Source organism: Propithecus coquereli, unplaced genomic scaffold (genome assembly GCF_000956105.1).
Source record: "Propithecus coquereli isolate 6110/MARCELLA unplaced genomic scaffold, Pcoq_1.0 Scaffold175, whole genome shotgun sequence".
NCBI classification, from domain to species: domain Eukaryota; kingdom Metazoa; phylum Chordata; class Mammalia; order Primates; family Indriidae; genus Propithecus; species Propithecus coquereli.
The window spans coordinates 2,597,837-2,617,987 of record NW_012142190.1 but is presented as its reverse complement, the minus strand read 5'-3'; the positions used below and the strand labels follow the sequence as shown (position 1 = coordinate 2,617,987).

General features: G+C 40.6%; 1 protein-coding gene across 1 annotated transcript in view; it reads right to left on the bottom strand.

Annotated features, from left to right (window-relative positions):
• Positions 1–20,151, bottom strand: part of B3GALTL (beta 1,3-galactosyltransferase-like) — a 100,806-nt gene that overhangs the window by 36,741 nt on the left and 43,914 nt on the right. Inside the window, exons 5-9 of the mRNA XM_012642135.1 lie at positions 19,988–20,064; positions 19,387–19,498; positions 13,223–13,359; positions 5,659–5,722; positions 854–973 (exon numbers count right to left, since the gene is read on the bottom strand). Of these exons, the coding sequence (XP_012497589.1) occupies positions 854–973; positions 5,659–5,722; positions 13,223–13,359; positions 19,387–19,498; positions 19,988–20,064 (510 nt within the window). The remainder of the gene's footprint in view (positions 1–853; positions 974–5,658; positions 5,723–13,222; positions 13,360–19,386; positions 19,499–19,987; positions 20,065–20,151) is intronic.

Genomic DNA, 20,151 nt, shown 5'->3' with positions numbered 1-20,151 from the left:
CTCAGGCCTGTAATAACATTCAATCACAACTTCTACATCATTTGGGGCTGGTTTACGGTGACATCTGGCCACAGCTAGTCACGTCACTCAAGGCACCAGGAGAGACATTAAAGAGCAAGCAAGCATTGCATCTAGAAAGACTGATTTTCCCTACAGGAGATGCACACACCTTACAGATTCTCCCCCACATTATACTATGTTGTCTTTTAAAACAGCACACACAAACTTCTGTGTGACCGACTTGAGAATAACAAACATTTGAGGTTAGTGAATGTATTTTCCTTTAGGAAAACTTAACAACCTAGTGAGTTTCAGGGTCTTCGGGCTCAACCTGGACTGGACCAAGGGTCCGCCATGACCAGTAAGTTTATTCTGAAAGTCCTAGATGGTCTCAGGTGAGATCAAAGGCAGGGTCCTCTGCTGAGAGAGTAAAGGCAATGAGCTTGTGGAGAAGGTTTGGGTGTCACAGAAAACGTTTGAAATTGCCTTTCCAAGAAATGGAACAGAAATTCCAATCAACACATCCTATATAATAACCACAGAAAAGACTGGGCACATTGGTTCTGAAGAGCTGGGGCGAACAGGACTTCACAGAGGCACTGGAGTGAGAGGGAACCCGTCAGAACCCTCACTCCCCTGCTTCCAGCTGTGCAGCCTTGAGCAAGCGCTTACCTTCTCTGTGCCTCTCTCTTCCATATGTGAGATGGGCTAACAACAGCACTTAACTTACAATGCTGTTATCACTAGAGACACGATAGATAGTTCTTTGGACACAGGGCAAAGGTTGATTTTATTACACACAGCACACAAATGTTCCTTTGATGTGCAAGGAAGTTTTTCTTTTGTTACTTACGCAAAGTGGTAGAAAGGAACGGAATGTGGTAGCACAGTCGGAGTCCCCGCCATCTGTGCAGAACTCAGGCACTGGGGTGAGGGCAGGCCCTCCGCCTTTGTCCCAGATGTAGAGGGCAATCTGTCCAAGACAGGAGACGGGCAGTGAAGAACTCAACAACACCGCAAGGGTAAGACAGGACAAAATATCTTACAGAAAGGCAGAATACACCTTCTCCAGAGAATATTAAATTGGACCATATCAATTTGTCAATATTCGACAGGATTTTTTTTACTTAAAAAGTGGCAATTCCATATTGATGGATCTAATCTTTTGTTAACAGTAAGCAATTAACTATGAATCAATATTCTGACTTCCAAAAACTCCCAAGGTCATCGATCGGCGGTTTTAGGGAAAAGCACCTTCTGTAACAGCACAGGGAGATGTGAGATAACACTATCAAGGCTCTGCTTTCCTGCAGTGTGGTAACTACACAGCCTGAATAGACAACCTATTGAAAACACCTGAAAATGTTGGATAAAATGCCTTTAAAACCATTTTAAATGTCTTGCAAAATTGACACAAAAGCGTGGAACCTGTGAGGACAAAAACGTGACAGTGAGGACCTGGGGGAAGGGCACCCAGGGTAGTTTGCCCAGCAGGCATCCGCCGACCTTGGGCAACTCAGTTTCCCTGAGGAAGGAGGAGAGTGAAGCCTATGACCACCCCACGGTGGGGCGTGGCCAACAGCAAACCCCACGTAAACCCCGGACCTTGGAGCTAAATGGAGGGAAGAAATAATCTCCAAACCTCCTCTGAGATTTTACAACCAAAGCCAGGCCTCCCTAATTTGTGCCACCTATGAGGTTCAAAAACGCCTCAAACATGGTAATTTCAAGTGGTCCCGAGTCAGTTTACCCCACAGCAGCAGGCAGAAGCTCAGCAACCCACAACCTTCATCCAGGCCTCAGAGGATTTTTCCAAAGAAACAAGAGCACTCAGAGAAAAATCACAAAAAGTACAAAGAAAGGAGATGACGAGCAAGAGTCAGCAGACATAATTTAATCAGACCCAAAGACTTCAGATATTGGCATTATCAAACACAAATTATAAAATTACTATGCTAAATATATTTTTATAAAGAAAAGAAAAACTTTAAAACATGAGCAAAATTTTTTTTGAAAACTACTACACAAAGAAAGCAAATTTGAAAAATAACTGAACAAAATGTATAGAAATAAAAAGTATTAATAATTAATATAAAAAATATTGTAGGATATATAGCATATTAGACACAGCTGAATAAAAATTTAGGGAACTAAAGAATGAGGCCCCTAAAATTATCTAAAAGGTAGCACAGCAAAAAATATAGATGGAAAATGTAAAAGAGAAGTTCAATCAAACCTCTAGCACACATCTAAAGTTCCAGGAGAAGGCAACAGAGAAAATAGAGATGAGAACACAGTTGAAAAGATAATGGCTGAGAATTTTCAAATATTGCTTTATAATTCTTTTATAGAAGGACCCAGTGAATCCTAAGCAGGATTAGAAAAAACAGTCTACATCGAGATACATCTTAGTGAAACTGTGAAATATCAAAGACAAAGAATCTTAAAAGTAGGCAGAAAAATGACAAATTACCTACAAAGGAACCACAATGGACTAAGGACGGATTTCTCAACACGACAATAACCGAAGCCAGAATATAGTGAAATCACACCATTGTGATAAGAGAAAATGACTGACAATCTAGAATGGTACACATGATGGCACCATGCTTCGAGAACAAAGTAGAAATAAATAGTGTGAAGGATAAAAAGCTGAGAGAATTTACCACCTCACTAAATGAAATTCTAAAGGATACATTTCAGTAAGAATAAAAAGGATCCTAATTGTAAGGTCCAAGAAGCAAGATGGAACGGTAAGAAAAACACTGGCAAATCTATGATGAAGCTAATACAAATGTTAACTGCATAAAGTAATGATAATAATTAAGTTTCAGGGTAAAAAAGCCAGATCAAAAATACTGGGCAACAATAGCATATAAATTGGGGGTGGGATAACCAGAGGTAAATTATTCTAAGGCCCTTGATTTTCTGCATGCTGATCAATGAGCCCTTGTTAGGTCATGAAGGCATGTTAAAATATTTAAAACAACCAATTAAGTACAGACGTAGAGATAGAACTTCCAAAACAGTAAAGGAGGAAAATATGAACTAGAAAAGAAAAAAAATCAAAAAGGTGGCATGAAAGTTTCAAAAAGAACAATAGAAAATGGGGGGAAGATAAAGTAATAGAAATCAATTCAAATTTATTAGTAATTACAATCAATGTAAAGTAAATTTGTTATCTGGTTTAAAGGTAAACAGTGTCAAACTGGGAGATGAAAAAGGCACGTTCTCTTTAAAAGAGACACATCTAAAAGGTAAGGACAGAAAAGGGTTGACAGAAAAAGATGGAAAAACGATGAGGCAAACATGAAAAGAAAACCAGGACAGCAGCATTCCTGTCAATCAAATAAACAATGAGACAGAGTATTACTAGAGATAAAGATAGATTCACTAAGAAGATGTAATAATCCTAAACTTTTATGCACCTAATTAACATAGCCTCAGAGTATAAAAAACAAGAATTGTTAGTTCCATAGAAGAAATTGTCAAATCCACCTTATTAAGGAAGATTTCCACATTCCTCTCTTAGTAAGTGATAGCAGAAAACAAAAGCAGAATAGAAGAAGGGAGAAAGAAAGGAAGGAAATAAAATATCTGAAAAGCACAATTAATACCTTCTTTAATCTAATACTAATAAATATAAAAAGAATATTATCTCCTCTAAACTAGAGAATATATGTCCTTTTCTCCCTTTATAAAAACTGAACATGAACTAGGTCATAAAGTAAGCCTAAAAGTGTTTCAAATGACTGCTACATAGACTGTAATAATGCTAAGTTACAAATCAATAACAAAAACACAATAACAATACACATAAATACATTGGGTCCCAAGGAAAAATGTATTTTTTTAAAGTGGGTCACAGTCAAAAAAAAGTTTCACAGCCTCTGCCTTAGAGCAACTCTTGCAGAGGATCATCACGACACACGTGGAAAACATTCACAGAAGCAATGATCGCAGTAGCAAAAGACAGCAGCAGTCCGGAAGCCTGCTAACAGGACAGTGGGTAAGTTCCTACAGGCACATGGGAGACGACCGCAGAAAGTGAAAGGAAGTTGACTAGAGCTGCATGTATCTATCAGCATGGATGAGTCTTAAATTACAGCAATATTTGTGGTACAGTTCTGTTTATACACAACCCAAAAGATACAAAATTATATAATGTGTTATTCAGAAATTCACTCATTTGTCATAAAATAGGAAGAAGACTAAAGGAGGGAAAGACGATTCAAGAGCGTGCTCATTCTGGGGAGGTGGAAGGGGACTTCCACTGCGGAGAAGCAAACCAACAGGCAGCTTTGAGGCAACCGGTTACGGTCTCCCTCTTGAACCAGGTGGGCTGCGTAGGTATTTGGTTAATTGACCTTTACACCCCTCGTATATGTCAGAGATGCTGTCTTGTACATATTCGATGTTTAACAGATTTCCAAACCAGGGTGTCTATACCAGCTCTGACTTATAACCAGGTTCTCAGCAGACCCTGATTTTCAACAAGTCATTCTTTCCTCTTTGTGGAAGAGAAGAATGATTTTTTGAAAAGTATATTTCTTCTCAAATAAGCTGTTTCATCATTTAAAGACACCCAAGTTAGAAAGTCTTATGTGTGCCCTTCTCACTCCTAGCAGGCTGCCAACACTGCTGGGCTGAATTACATGTCAAGATTTACCTCAATGTCATAAGATACGGATTCCTGCAGAGTGAGAAAAAGTCTATTTCAGGGAGTCAGACATGCCCATAAATGAAATGCAAAAAGAGGCCTCCTTAATGATGATTTGGGAATGATTAATGATGGGACAGCTGCCACCTGCCTCCAGGATAACTGGTCACAGATGTCCACTAAATGCCAAAGAAGCAGGGGTGCTGGGGGCCCCGGCAGGCACATCGTGGCTGCCTGCTTGGGACCAACTGGTTCAATTCCGCTCTAGAGAACCAGGCACAGACACACGACAAAGGCATGTGTCTTAGTCTGTTTGGGATGCTATAACAAAATACCACAGACTGGGTGGCATATAAACAACAGAAATTTATTTCTCATGGTTCTGGAAGCTGTAAGTCCAAAATCAAGGTGCTGGCTGATATGGTGTCTGGTGAGAGCCAGCTTTCTAGCTCATGAATGGTGCCTTCCTGCTGTGTCCTCACACAATAGAAGGGGCGAGGGAGCTCTCTGGGGCCTCTGTCATAAGGGCACTAATCCATTCATGAGGTTGTCACCCTTATGACCTAACCACCTCCGAAAGGTCCACCTCCAAAGACCATTTATTTGGGGATTAGGTTTCAGCATGCAAATTGGTGCAGGGGGGACACGCACACTCAATCTATAGCAGCACATGTACACCCAAAGGAATCAGAGGAATTTTAACGACATTTTTGCATGTTTTTAGAAAGCCACCTCTGGATCCACCCATCTAACTTAAAAACAAAGACTCATGAATGACAAGAGGCAACCTTTTTCACTGCTCTTTCTTCACCTACATAACCAAAATGAGCTTAAAATAGAAGGACCCGATTCACGGGAGTGCTATGCAATTACCTCCGCGGGGAGCAGATGCGTGTGGGTGGGGAAAGCACACTGCCAGGCGATACAAAACACTTCTTACACCAAATGACATGAATTCTGGATCATTAAGGCTTTTAACCAAACAAAACATGACGTACCTCATGTTTTAAATCTATTGTAAAGTCGGATTTCAGGGATTCACTCTTTAATTTCTTGGTAAGCCTAGAAAATAGAGACAATTTGATTTTTTTTTTTTTTTAACCAAAAGAAGTGTCAAACAAGAATAACACATTGTTGAGACTTTCTAATGTTTGAAAACAGATAAACATACAAATTTTAAAATAAAAATAAGAGCTTAATTTCTCTGAGGGAAAGGACTGTGAAAATGCAATGGTTCTGACCATAAATGAATGCGAGACTTCTTGCAAATGTAGCATTTCAACATCTGCTCGACAATGTAGGATACAATACAATAAATAAGATGCCTTGAAAAAGAAAAGCCATGACGTTTGTTGACTCCTAACAACATTATTTAGTGGACTAAATAATGACACAGAAAGAAAAAGAAAAGGGGAAAAAAAGGTGCTTGAAAGAGAAACAAACATTGTTATTTTTTGTCTCCTACCATAATGAACGACAGATCAAGGGGTTTTTATGAGGAAAAATATGTGGTTTCAGGGAAGAACAACAGTTTTATTTCAAGTCATTTTCTTGTTTAAAAAATCTTCAACGGCTCTTTTCCCATGAAGAATAAAGCCTCAAATTCCCGAGCCAGCCTGCAGGGCCCCGGCCTCGCCCCCGCCCTCCCCAGAGTCTTACACCCACTTGCTGTACCCAGAGCACACGCCTCCCCACTGTTCCTGCCCTGCACACCTGCCTCGTGTGCCCACACCCAACCTTTACTTAGCAAACTTTTCCTTTTCAAGACCAAACTCAAGGACACCTTGTCTGTGAAACGTTTCCAGACTTGTCCACCAGAATAAGTGGAAATCTCCTTTGCTCCGAGAGCACAAAGCACAGCCCTGGCAGCTTTGTCACATGCATTAAAACCTGCTGTGCACACATCCCTCTCTGTGCTGTGCTTTGTGTCACCAGCACTGCCCACCGTACCTGGGCAACACGAGCACTGAGGCGCCCCTGAGTGAATGAGGGCAATATACTCTCTCCTTCTAAGCTGATGGGTAGGATTACATTCCTAGATCACTTCGATACCATGTGGCTCTGTATTTGTTTACAGAGCCACAGACTAGACCATCAGTTTCAACTACAAACCTCCTAATACCTAGTTTAACTACAAAGAAATAATAGTGATTTTAAAAAGGAAGAGTAGCAATAAGTTTCAAAATTTTTTATTGAGTTTTTAATTACATCTTGGTCTGGTTGGGCCATGAAAATTCATTTCTGATTAGAGGAAAGATAAAGAAGGCAGACAGGTTCAATTTATGTTTTGTTATAAAGCATTTGTCTCGTGGTTGATGCTAATATAGCTTGGGACCAAAAGCAGTCCCTTGTAATACCTGTCCCATTCCTGTTCAGTATCTGCCCACAGATCCGTGAGTACGCGTGGGCAGCACTCAGAGAGAGATGGCATCCTCAGACACATTCTCAATGTACATTAAGAGAAAAAAATCTGCCCTGGCAAGTGGGATCTTGTCCAGTTTGAATTCTGCCCAATTGGAGCCAGTTTTCATAAGTAAACTGTATCAAGGCAACTTTGGAATTTGGACTCATGCCTCAGGCCTTCAAAATCTCATCAGACCAGAAAGAGTTAGAATTCATATCTCGTTAGACTCCGAAGATTGAATCAGAAGAAAGTCATACCCAGGCTTATTGCCACAGCAAGGTTCTCAAGTTGTGTTCAGAATCTAAGTGGCACGTGACATCCATTGTTGGATGGCCACATTCATACGCCCCTTCTTAACAGACAGTAAACACCTTAGAATTGCGACCTTAAACATGCTCTCCATTTTGTGACATTTCAAGTTTCTTTCTCAACCAATTCTTGAAATTTTTTCTTTGAGGGAGACCTCAGAGGGAAAAAATGTGAAAACCACTTTTTGAATTTCTTTGAGACAGACAGTGACTGATTAGAAGACAAATAAATACGTACACTGATATTTTTAAGTGGCTTTCTCTCTCGCAGCCCATGGAGTGTAACATAGCCAAGTCACGTCACCGACACATCACAAACATCTTGCTGAGGAGTTAGCCTCAGAGCCACCTCACACCTAAGTCAGGCACCGTGCAAATGTGTTCAAGTTCTAAGGGTATGCAGGGTGATTAACCAACTTTAGAGGCAATCGTTAATAGTGGTAACTAGGTTTCATTTTTCTATACACCACACAAGATAGCATAGGGTTTTTCCAAAGCTAATTTCACTAACCAACAATGCCAAAGGCCAGAAATTCCAGTTGCTTAGAATAAAATGTTACCTTATTAAATATTCCATTCCTGGCAAATATGACATTTGGTATTCAGCTTTCCTAATTTTCAGAAGGTATTAAGCCATGCCCCCGATAGCACAGTTCTAATGACACAACCAGCCAGGCTGCAGATGTGCAGAAAGACTGAGGGACCCTTTGACTCAGTAACAAGCAAACTTCCCAGCTGACTTTTCTAGTCCCACTTGTGAACCAGTCAACAGAGCAAGATATTAAAGGAAATCCACATAAGGTTTGCTGGTGGAAAAATAATAGAGAAAACCAGTTACAGCATTCTATAACAACGCATATTTGAGGAAAACATATTATTGGAAATTAATGAAAAGTGTCTCCAAAGACGCAAGTATTTTTTTTATTGATCACGTGGATGGATCACCAGGAAATGTTGGGTAGTGTGAATGCAAACCTCACTGATGTGGGATTGCTAGGCCAAATAATATTTCTCATGGGAAACAGTCTTAAAAAGTATGTGTCACGAAATGTCTTCAGGTAACCCATCCTGGTGACTTGGGCAGAAGAAATACTTAGGCAACTGTAAATTGTTGTCCTACCTACAAAGTGGGACACAAAGTCAGGTGAAGGAGACAGAGGTTAATCATCAGTCCCGTAGTGGGCACTGTCGGTTGCCTAGACAACACAGAGTCCCCCCCTTCCTTCTTCCTAAACACATTCTGATTTTGATTAACTATTAAGCCCAACAATTAAATGGGCTCCACAGTCAGAACCTGGTGAGTCTGGAGTCTGGACCAAGGAAAGCACTGAAACTGCCTGGCAACTATTAATAGTCTCAGCTGCTGGTACCTGCCTGCAGGTGGCCCAACCAGACTGAGGATAAGCATTTATCTTGCATGGTGGACGACATCAGGGTCTTTACTGTTGGATTCAAATAGGAAGTATGTAGCCCTCGTTGTCTTCAAACCACAAGAGGAACCAGACTCAGGGTAAACTGATGCTGTGCACTACAGGCAGGAGAGACGTGAGAACGTGGGTCCTCAATAACACTGTTGAACTCCTGCATCCACCAACTATAGACCCCGTGTCCAATACAACAATAGTATTTCCTTAAGCCAGTTTGAGTTGTTTCCTGTTACTTGCATCCAAAAGCATGCTAACTGATATAGTTCCTAATAAAAGGAGGAAATAAAGTCAGCATATTATCTTTAGAATTGGGAAAAACCAACTGGGAAGATCCAATTTTGCAGCTGATGGGGCTAATGGATACTTCATGCTTTCTCTAGTTCTAAATGTAATACCAGTTTCTTAAGAGTAGATCAGACTCTCCTATTAGAAAACCATTTTAAAATACATCTTGGCCACCAGATAGCTGTTATGCCAGATGGGTTATATCATTTTATTTGCTTGATTACTTGTCTGCATCAGGAGAAAAAGGAAATATGGTCTCAGATAACTAGAATTTTTTATTTCATGCTATGTTAGAGTCTACATTTTTATTTTGTTTCGTTTTTGCTGGCAGGGGAAAAGAAGGGGAGGTGGGGAGACCATGGATATTAATTAACTAGACACAGTCTACAGTTGATTGGAAGAGCAGACGACACAGAATATGGAAGGTTATCTGGTGCCTCGTTCCTCTCCCATGTTGAATCTACGGGGGAAGTGCTGGGAATTTCCTGAACTTTGCACAAAAGATTAGTCTCTTTGTCCTAATTCCCTTAGCCATAGTTCACTACATGTTATGGTCTGAATGTTTGTGTCCCCCCGGAATTCATGTTGAAATCCTAACCCCCAAGGTGATGGTATCAGGAGGCAGGGCCTTTGGGAGGTGATTAGGTTGTGGGGGCAGATTCCTCATGAATGGGATTAGTGCCCCTATGATAGAGGCCACAGAGAGACCCCTCTGCCCTTCCATCGTGTGAGGACACAGTGAAAAGGCACTATGAACGAGAAAGCAGGCTCTCACCAGACACTGAATCTGCTGGCACCTTGATCTTGAACTTCCAGCCTCCAGAAATGTGAGAAATAAACTTTTGTTGTTTCTAAGTCCCATATAAGTTACCATGTAATTTTATGGTGTTTTGCTGTAGTAGCCCAAATAGACTAACACCTACTCACCCTGCTAGTCATGAGGCCCTCAGTTCTCTCTCCTTTCCCAGCAGAAAGTACTGTTAAGTTGGGGGATCTGAGACTCCTGTGGAAGCTGGGCACTTGGCTACCTTCCTTTGCAAATAGATACATGTTCAATGTCCTCACAAAAACACAACAGGGAGGGCAATCACCGGCCCATGGTCTCTTGTGGGACCACCTTGCAGAATTTCATGTAACCCATAACGTACAGTCTCCCCTTAACAAGGATAACATCTTAGTTAGTGCATAATCTGCAACCCTGGTTCACAAGGCCCCTGGCAGCTCGTCACACGGTGAGCAGGAAATAATAATGGGGTGAGCACCAACCAGGGCCGACAGAACATGCCTCTGTACCTATGAACAGCAAGGTCAGAGGGCAGAGTCCATAGACTGAAGAGGTTGTGCAGAACAGGTGAGACTACAGCGCAATACGAGTTTGGGCTCAAACGTCCTATACGAGGATATTAGGAGTCAAAGGAGATCACTTCCATCCACCTGGTTAAAAAACAACCCAAGTGCCCATCACTACATGAAGGATTCATAAAATGTGGTATATGTACACCATGGAGTACTATTCAGCTATAAGAAACAATGGTGATATAGCACCTCTTGTATTCTCCTGGATAGAGATGGAACCCATTCTACTAAGTGAAGTATCCCAAGAATGGAAAAATAAGCACCACATGTACTCACCAGCAAATTGGTTTCACTGATCAGCACCTAAGTGCATATATAAGAATAACATTTATTGGGTGTCGGGCAGGTGGGAGGGGGAAGGAGGGGATGAGTATATGCATACATAATGAATGCAATGCGCTTCTGGGGGATGGACACGCTTGAAGCTCTGACTTGGGGGGGAGGGGGGGTAAGGGCAACATACATAACCTAAACGTCTGTACCCCCATAATATGCTGAAATAAAAAAAAAAGAAAAAAAAATATAAGTCAAAAGGGAAGCAAGGATAGTCACTTCTAACACCTAAACCAATAAAACTGAATTGAGGGCTCCAAGAAGGCCTCTGCTAGAGGAAGATGGGGCAATCGTGATGGAAAGAAGGAAGGCGAAACTCTGCAGACCAGCAGCATTTGCCTGCAGGATGAAAGGCCTCCTGGAGCAGAGGAAAGGGTTGGAGAAAAGAGGTATACAGGCTTCACAGAAATTGTTACAGCCCCGGGCCTGCTGTACAGGGTCTTCCTACGTCCACTTGTTTCCTCATTAGCCCAGGGAGGAAGCCATGGTGCTCGCATCATTTCACAGGGCAGTTACAGCTGTGCTTGCTCCTCTCTCAAGGCACTTAGCTGGATTACGGGGACAGGAGAAAAACAGGCTTAGGAAGAGCTCATACTCCCAAGTCAGAGTGATGACAGCCACATGGGACTCTTCCCGTGAAGTCAGACCAAATCATTCCATGCCATGAAGCAAAGTAGAGAGAGAGTGAGGAAGGGCTAGAGGAAGCCTCGGTGGCAGAGGGTGGGAAGAATCCTGAAGGGACAAGAGCAGTGCCTCGGCCCAGGGCGTGCAGCTCAGAGCTTCTGTTCTTTAGAGTCCAGATTGAACAAAGGGAGCTGAACTGACCCCAAACACAAGGCTGCTGGACACAGCAGGAAAAGAGCGTACTGGGAGCTCCTGGTCTTCAAGCTGCAGCAAACCAAAGTTTATTTAACTAATAAATATGACTTTGGGCTGCTGTCCTTTACAGAGAGCGGAGCCGGGCAAACCAGTAGAGGGTGAGACAGGAATGACAACTACCTCTTCCTGTCTTCCCCTCCCCTTTCTCCCTGAGCCTTCCAAAAACAGAGGGGGAAACTGTGCAGAGCCTCTTAAGCATGCTTGGCACGAGCTGGGCGGAGGGCAGCCTTGCCCGGCAGGCCCAAGACTGGGTACACAGGCTAAGGCTCTTAGTTGGAGACAAAAGAATCCACTCTGGATAGTTAAAGCACAAAGTGCATTTATTAAGGTACATGGATGGCGCACAGAATTACTGGAAAGTCTGAGTAGAGAGACTCTAAGCTGAGATTCCAAGAACAACCCCCAGGTATGCAGCACAGAAAGCAACATCCTGGGAGCTTCAGACTCTGCCACCATCAGGAAGCTGCTGCATCAGGAGGCCAGTCTCAGCGGCCGACCCCCAAATGATCCTTCCTCTGCCACGACCACACGAGCCAAATGGGGCCCTGTGCTTTGTCCTTCCCCACACAACTCAGTTCCCAAAAAGAATTACAGAGTGTGTCTACCTGATAGAATCTACGGCATACAGCTGCACCCTAGCAGCAAGGAAGGCTAGAAAACATAGGGGGTTTTGTTGTTGTCGTGTGGTTTGGATTCCACAATGGAAAAGCAGGTATTACACTGTAGGGAACTTTCAAATGTGAAGGGAGTCATCAAGAAGTTTTGGCCAGCCATCAGTGATAAGGTATCTTATACCCTGTATATATCTACAATGGCCTAAAAAGTTTTTCAAGTCCCCAAACCCTAGAAACAAGACGCTTAATGATAGAAGCCCTTCATCTTTGAAGATATAAAAGCCACAAGTGCTTTTTCATCTATCCCCTAAAGAACAAAAACACGTAACAATTTATCTGAAGTACTCAGACTAAGAAAGAGCCTGTCAACGACCATATTTCTCCTGAATTACAACTTAATCATCTTTACTTTCCACATCTTACAAAGCATCACTGCGATCATACACACAAACAGCTGGGTATGATTACCTACTGTGCCTTCCGCGAGCTGTCCCTAATGCCCGCCCGTGTCTAAGGACACACACCCGTGCACATGACCAGCCATCAACCCCCACCCCCAGCGTGTTACTGATTTGTTTTCTCACTGGTGATCAAAGTTATACCTATGGCTAACTAGGTCTCTTAACAATGGTAATGACGCTTCCTGCATAATTCTCAGGGCACTTTATGTACTCTCTCTCAGTCTCACAACTTATTATTTGCCGTATTTTGCAGGTGAGTAAGAAGAAGTACAGAGGTTGAATGATCTGTCCCAGGGGTTTAGTAAGTGGCAGAGCTGAAGCAAGACCCCTCAGACGTCCGGCTTCTTGGCCGGGTCTTTCCACCCTACCACACACCGCCTCTGGTTGAAAAACTATTTGAGATCCTGAGAGCCATCAGTTATAATATTCAGTGAAAGAAAAGTTGATCTACACTCCCCCTGCCCCCGAAAAAAAAGAAGTGTAATAAATTCTTACTTGTTTACAAGTGGAAAACTAAGGGCCCAGCCAGCAGCAAAGTCTGGATATTTAAAAACTGTAGGATTTTCAGAAAAGGCATAATGGTGAATTATTGTAGATTCTTCATCATGTAATGCTTTTCCTAAAAACCATTCCTGTTAAATAAAAATATAAAATGTCATTTTTTTTTTTTTAAAAAAAGCCATTTCACGTAAGACCGAAAACAAAGTTATACGATTAATTTTAGCTAAATATTTTAGGTGATAGAGTTATTAGCACAGAATATGTATTTCTACAGAATTTGAACAAAAAGACAATTAACATTATTGTGATAACAAATACACCATAATTTTTGTACATAAATAGTTCAAGATCTTATCAAGATGAACAAAATGTTAATCATTATACCATAAATGTATAAAAGTGGTATTTTATAGAATATTCCATATAAAAAGACTATTAAGGCAAAAAAAAAAAAAAAGTGTTCCCTTATACCCCACTGTGATTTTCAAAGAAGAATTTGAAAAATTCCTTCCAGAATCAGTGCCTATTTTATTCATTTATTTATTCAGGCAAATGATTATTTATTGAGACTCTACCACACACCAGGCAGGAACACAGCTTACGCTGCTGTGGAAAGATGGAAATCAGGCAAGTGAATGACTTCAGGTGTGGACTGAAACATGCTGTGACGCAAACAGAACAGAGTGACCAAGGGCTGCCCTGGAAAGCGGGAAATCTCTCATGATGTAACAAGTGAACTGAGATAGCATCCAGGAGCCGGCTGTGCAAAAATCTAGGGAAGAGCAGTCACAGCAATTAATGCAAAGTCCCTGAGGCGGGATAAAGCTCGATACACTAGATGAAAAGAGAAATCGAGAATGGTTGGACCTACTAGGTGTGGGGAACAAGGTATGAAAGAGACAGGCAGGAGGCAGACCATCTGTGTGCCAGGGGACAGGAGCATAAACTTTATTCTAAGTGCAAAGACTTCCAGTTCTGGCCATGATTGGATAGCCTGGATCAGACCTACTCTGCACTGAGAACAAAAATAAGTGCTGGAGAAATTACATAAAGCAGATGATTGAAGCCATCAGAAAACAACAAAGGCAGATAGGATACAAAGGGTTCAGATCCCAGAATTGGAAAGCCCACCCCTGGGAGCTCCACATTGGCCTCCTCTTTCCCTCAAGGAAAGTACGGATTCCTGGAGCTGTGAACAGCATGCAGCCAAAAGCAGCAGCTGGGACTCCTGCAGTCTCGCTGGACTAGGAGACAGAAGCTGGGGCTGGAGACTGCCAGGGAGGTAGACATTTAAGGGGATCCCAGAAAATGAGCCCAGGAGTCTGCACACAACTTTCCCTTGATGACCTAAGCTGCACAAAAGCCAACAGAAAAAGAAGAACCAGGCAGAAAGCAGCCATGGGGAGGCTATGAGGCCAAGTAAAACCCTTCACGGTCTTGTAGTGCTGGGAAGACCAAGGCTAGAGTTCAGGATCTACCAGGAAAAGGGATCTGGACCTACCCAACTAAGGTCTACAACTCAAAGAATATTAAATCCTCTTGTAGGAAGGTGCTATCACCCACAGCCTCCTTGATTCTTCACACAAAATATGTGACAGTTAGTCAAAAATTACCAGGCAGGGCAAGAACAAAACCAAACCAGAAAGAAAGAGAAAAAATGAGAAATAGAAAGAGATGCACAGATAAATCAGATTTTGTAGTTATCAAACAAGACTTTTATATAACTATGATTAATATGTTTAATAAAATAGAGAAAATATGGAAAAGTATACCAAAGAACTAGAATTTTTAAACAAAAGTCAAGTAGAAATCCTGAATAATACAAGCACGAAGTTAGGAATCCGAAAGGATATTAAACACAATAGAAAATCTTAAAATCAGCTGGGGGTAGGGGGCGAGGGTTAAGGGAGGGAAGAGAGTACACCTTTTTTCCAAAGAACAAAAGCAACATATACATTTGATTTTTCAACAGAAATAATGAAAGTTGAAAGACAATGGTACAACATCTTCACAGTGATGTAAGAAAATTACTGTCAACCTAGAATGCTATATTCAGGAAAAGCATCTTAGGTGAAACGGGAAATCACTGGAACAGTAAAACTGTGAGGAGGCTCTAATAATCGTCAAGGCAAGACACCATGGTAGCGTGGACCAAGTGGTAGTAATAAATGTGGACAGAAGATGAATGAGAAATATATTTTGGAAGCAGACCCAGTTGGACATGCCAACATGGAATTGAAGAGAAAAAAAAGGAGGCAATCATGAGTCCTAGGCTTTCACATGAGCAGCTGGATAATCAGTGATGCCCTTTCTGAGACAAGGAGGATTGAAGATGGAAGAGGTTTGGAAAGGCGTTAGAGTTCAGTTTGAGTATGTCGAGTTTAAGGTTTCTATTGCATAAGCAGGGGATTAATGTTAAGCAGGAAGTTCGATACAGGAGTAGGGAGCATGTGGCTCACTCCCTCAGTTCCTTCACAGTCTGCTCGAATGTGACCTGGTGAAGGGAGGTGCTCCTTGAACACCCTATATAGACTAGTAAGCCCACCCCCATCTACCCCTTACCCCCTTATTCTGCCTACTTCTCTCTATAGCATTTATTACCATTTGACACATTATACATTCATTTGCATTTTTGCTTACTGATCATCTCCCCTGAAACAGGAATATCACCTCCTTGTGGGTAAGAATGCTGTCCATTTTGTTAACTACCATATTCCCAGCACACCTTAACATGTCACGGGTGCTCAGTGACTTCTTGTTAAATGAATGGAGCAAGCTCAGGAGAGACTTAAAGGCAACTCCTTCCCATTGAAGAAACTAAAGCACATAATTTAAATCAAGTATCCTAAGTTCTAAAAGTTTAATACATTTTTTCTCTTATCCAACCAGTGTCACCTCACTATCTATTATGTATCAGAGTATAAAAGCAAGAAGGGTACAGTACTTAAGTACTCTTAAGTATTTCTTAAGCGTTTTATTCTGCTTATGGTTGTATCCCAAATACCTCCCAGAGTTCTAGTTTTGGTCAATTCAGCAACAGGTCATAACTGAACATATGTGACAGTTATTAATGTTTAAATCTAACATTAAAACTGTATGTTTAGATTCAGAGATCCATATGATGACTTTCTTCTTGATACTTTGTCTACGGATATATTAAGTCATTTCTAGATGAGAAGAATGTTCAGTTACAACCAAGGCAAATGACCTCAGCTTGCAAGGGAAAACTCAACATTTAAAAAAATTAATAATATGGCTCTTTATCAAACTACTAAACCTTAACCAATATGAAAATCACATTTAATATGCTGTGCCAATATAGCGTGTATAAAGAAAATGAACACCTTAGTATATTTTGGAAACTTTCTTACCAGTCTTTCACTATTAAAACAACCTACCGAAACATGATTTTATGCAAAACATACTGTTATGTTTTATCTCCTAATTGCAATATTCAGCTATTATGCAGTATATATGATTGTTTTTCAATATTTTAGTGGGGGTTATAAGGGAGAAATTAATATAGAATTTATATTAATTGTCACTCCCCCAGTCTTTCTTAGTGACTTTCTTAATGACTTCATGAAAAGGACAATTATAATCAAGATAAATTTAAAAGAATAACTCAGACAATGTTCTACTAGTATCTTAGAATTACTCTTTCCCGGTACCTGCACTTAACCACTATTAATAGTAAATCAAAAAAGTCAACACACTTCATCAAATACACGTATATTAAAAACATACTGCCAGGTATGTGGCTCACGCCTATAATCCTAGCACTCTGGAAGGCCAAGGCAAGAGGATCTCTTGAGCCCAAGAATTCAAGACCAACCTGGGCAATATCAAGACCCTGTCTCTACAAAAAATAGAAAAATTAGCCGGGCATGGTGGCGCATGCCTGTTGTCCCAACTACTAGGGAGGCTGAGCTAGGAGGATCACTTGAGCCCAGAAAGTCCGAGGCTGCAGTGAGCTATGATCACACCACTGCACTCTAGCCCAGGCAACAGCAAGACCTTGTCTAAAAACAGAACAAAAAAAGCATATTGTGGGAAAAAAGGAAAGACTTCAAACAAGATGTGAAAATTTATGGAAATCACCTATGACAGCAATTTAGCAAAGATTATTTTAATAAAGATTAAATGTTTACATTTAAAATATTGTATAACAGTATAAATTTACATTAGTAAGAATGACTAAAAGATATTGGAAGAAAAAAAATCAGAATCAAACAAAATACCTGATACTCTTAACATATTACATAATTATTATTTTATTGTGGCTTATTTGTGTAAATATCAAAGCCAGGTTTGCTTTATACTTTTTTCCTAAGATTTCAAACAGTAGGAGAAAAAAAAAACACACTGGGGTTTGAGCTAACTTCAACATTATGTAATCGTTATTATTCTTTAATGCTAGTTTCAAAAGAAATAAAGCATCCCATATTTTTTTCCACATGGCAGAGCTCAGAAAAGAGGGGGAAATGTCTCCTTTTACCTCTGTTCTGTACTTGCTTTTCATGAACTTGCTTTGAACTTTTAAATTTATCATCCCAATTTCATTAAAAAGCACCGTGAGTCACCATCTTCTATACAGAATCAGAGCTATGGATAATGGAAAAATAATCTCCAGGTGAAATGAACACTAGGAGGAGGTTAAAACTCCTACATCCTAAAAAAGATTTGGGAGTTTTTCTCAAGTCAAAAGGAAACATAAAAACCTAACAAATGGTTTACATAAAACATGGCAAAAAGCAGAGACGCTGGTCAGCATCATCTGAACAGACTAGATGAGACAGGTTCATAATTCTTCTCTTCTTTGAAGGAATTATTTTTTAATCTAATGACCTTCTCCTGCAATTATATCTGTAGCTTCCCAGAAATCAAAAGCATGAAGAGAAATCATAATGGATCCTTCCAGTATTTAAAGGTCATCCAAAGCAGTGGTTTTGATAATGTTATAGTCAGAGACTTTCCACTGTTTGAGAAATCAGTCTAATGATCACTGTTGCCCAACATTTTCCATCTACATCAGTAACCACGCAGGCACCCAGGAGGTTGCCTTTCATCTCCCGTATGCTCATTAAACCTGCTTCATTTGGGGAGTGGGCATCAGGATACAGGTGGGTCAAGTTTCCAATGGTACCAGAAGGGCCCAACTCTGCTTATCCCAAGTTTAAAAAACTCCAGGAAGTGATGAGATCGTAACCTGGCTTTTCAGAGAAATGAATGAGCCTGATTTACTCTTGACATACCTCCAAGGTGCTCCCTCAACCTATCGAGCCTTTGAATATAGCCCAGCCATATTCACTGACCACCTACTAAGTGTTAAGCACTCAGCTCAGGGCTACAGATTTTGAGGTAAACAAGATCCAACTCTTATATCAAATCTGTACATACTAATAAAATTAGATTTGAAAATATGAAAGCAGTAGTGAACTTCATCGAGTTCCTCTAATGCAAGATGCATCCCTTCTCACCTCCATTCCTTCTCAAATAGTGTTCCCTCTGCCTGGTAGACCCTCCTTCTTTCCAATTAAGGCCTACTCATCCGACAGGACTCCGATTAGATGTCACTTCCTGCCCTGACCCTCCCAGATTAGGTTCAATGTCCTGCTGCATGTATCTGACAGTACCCTGTGCTTCCTTCCTGTAGATGTCTCGCTTTTAACTGTAAGTGCTTCTCGGATGGTCTGTCCTCTCCTGCTATTCTGCCCCACCCACGTGGTCAGGGTCCTTGTCTGTTTTGTTCTAGCCCCTGCCATCCACATTCCTCAATATGCAATTAGTATTAAAAAAATATTTCTATCTAAAATAAAATGTGGTCACTGTCTGATGAAGAGAAATAACCAATTTAAGTTTATTTCTAAGGTAAGCTCTTTCTGAATTCTAGCTGATTGTTTTTAACTCTCTGAAATTACTAACCCGTATAAACATTCTTTTCCCTTAAAATGGCTCATTAAAAGTTCCATCCCTCTGTACACTACAAACCTCAAAGGGAATCACTTAACACAGCTTCCAGATACTCAACAATCTTTCACTCTTTTTCATTTTAAACTAAGTGGTTTTTATTAGATCTGAAAACCTCTTAATCAAAATTAAACCCTTTTTGAAGCATTGTCCCAAAAGATAAGTGCTGGCACTAAAGTTATATTCACCTTTGAGGGGTCGTATCTGCTGAGTGTTTCTAAGAGTTTTGGAATCTGTATTCTTGTCTCTTCTTCACAGAAGAAAATCCATGACGAATTTCTGCTGTATGTTACAGCAAAGCTGACGAGAAGAAAGAGGTTACAGTCATCACTTCTGTAAAATGAGTTTACAATAAGGTTTAAAACTGGTAAGCAGGAAATGGATGAAGCACATATAGAATGGCAAGATATCTAGTTTTTTCCCTCTATAGTTTTCTTCCATATATAGTTTCAGCTTATAGGAAAGTCAGACAGTAATCATTTATAAAACATTTAGGGTTCCTAAGATTAATTCTCTCCATAACACCACCAATTTGGAAAAAAAATAATTTTCAAATATCAACTTGAAGCATTTTATCTTTTAAGAAAAAAGCATATTTAAAAATGACAACTATTCACGTTAAGAATCAACTGTCAAGAAATTTGGTTACTGTAGTAATCATAAAAAGTAAAATTCAAATTTACTTCACTTACTGACTGAGGAAAAACACACCCTCTTTATAAGAAAACTAGGGAGTGTGAGGGTGTTGGGTAGAAACGCCCGTGATTTACACATCTGAGTTCAACGTACTGCGGCAGCAGCGGAAGTACGGTCCAGGCTCCTTCCTGCTCGGCCAGCTGGTGGAGGAGGAGGACTCTGGGGAGCTCCTGAAAAAACAAAGATCAAAGAAGGTAAGTAAGAACAGACCACTCAAAAAAAAAAAAAGGCTTGGTTTAAAAGGCAGCTATATTATT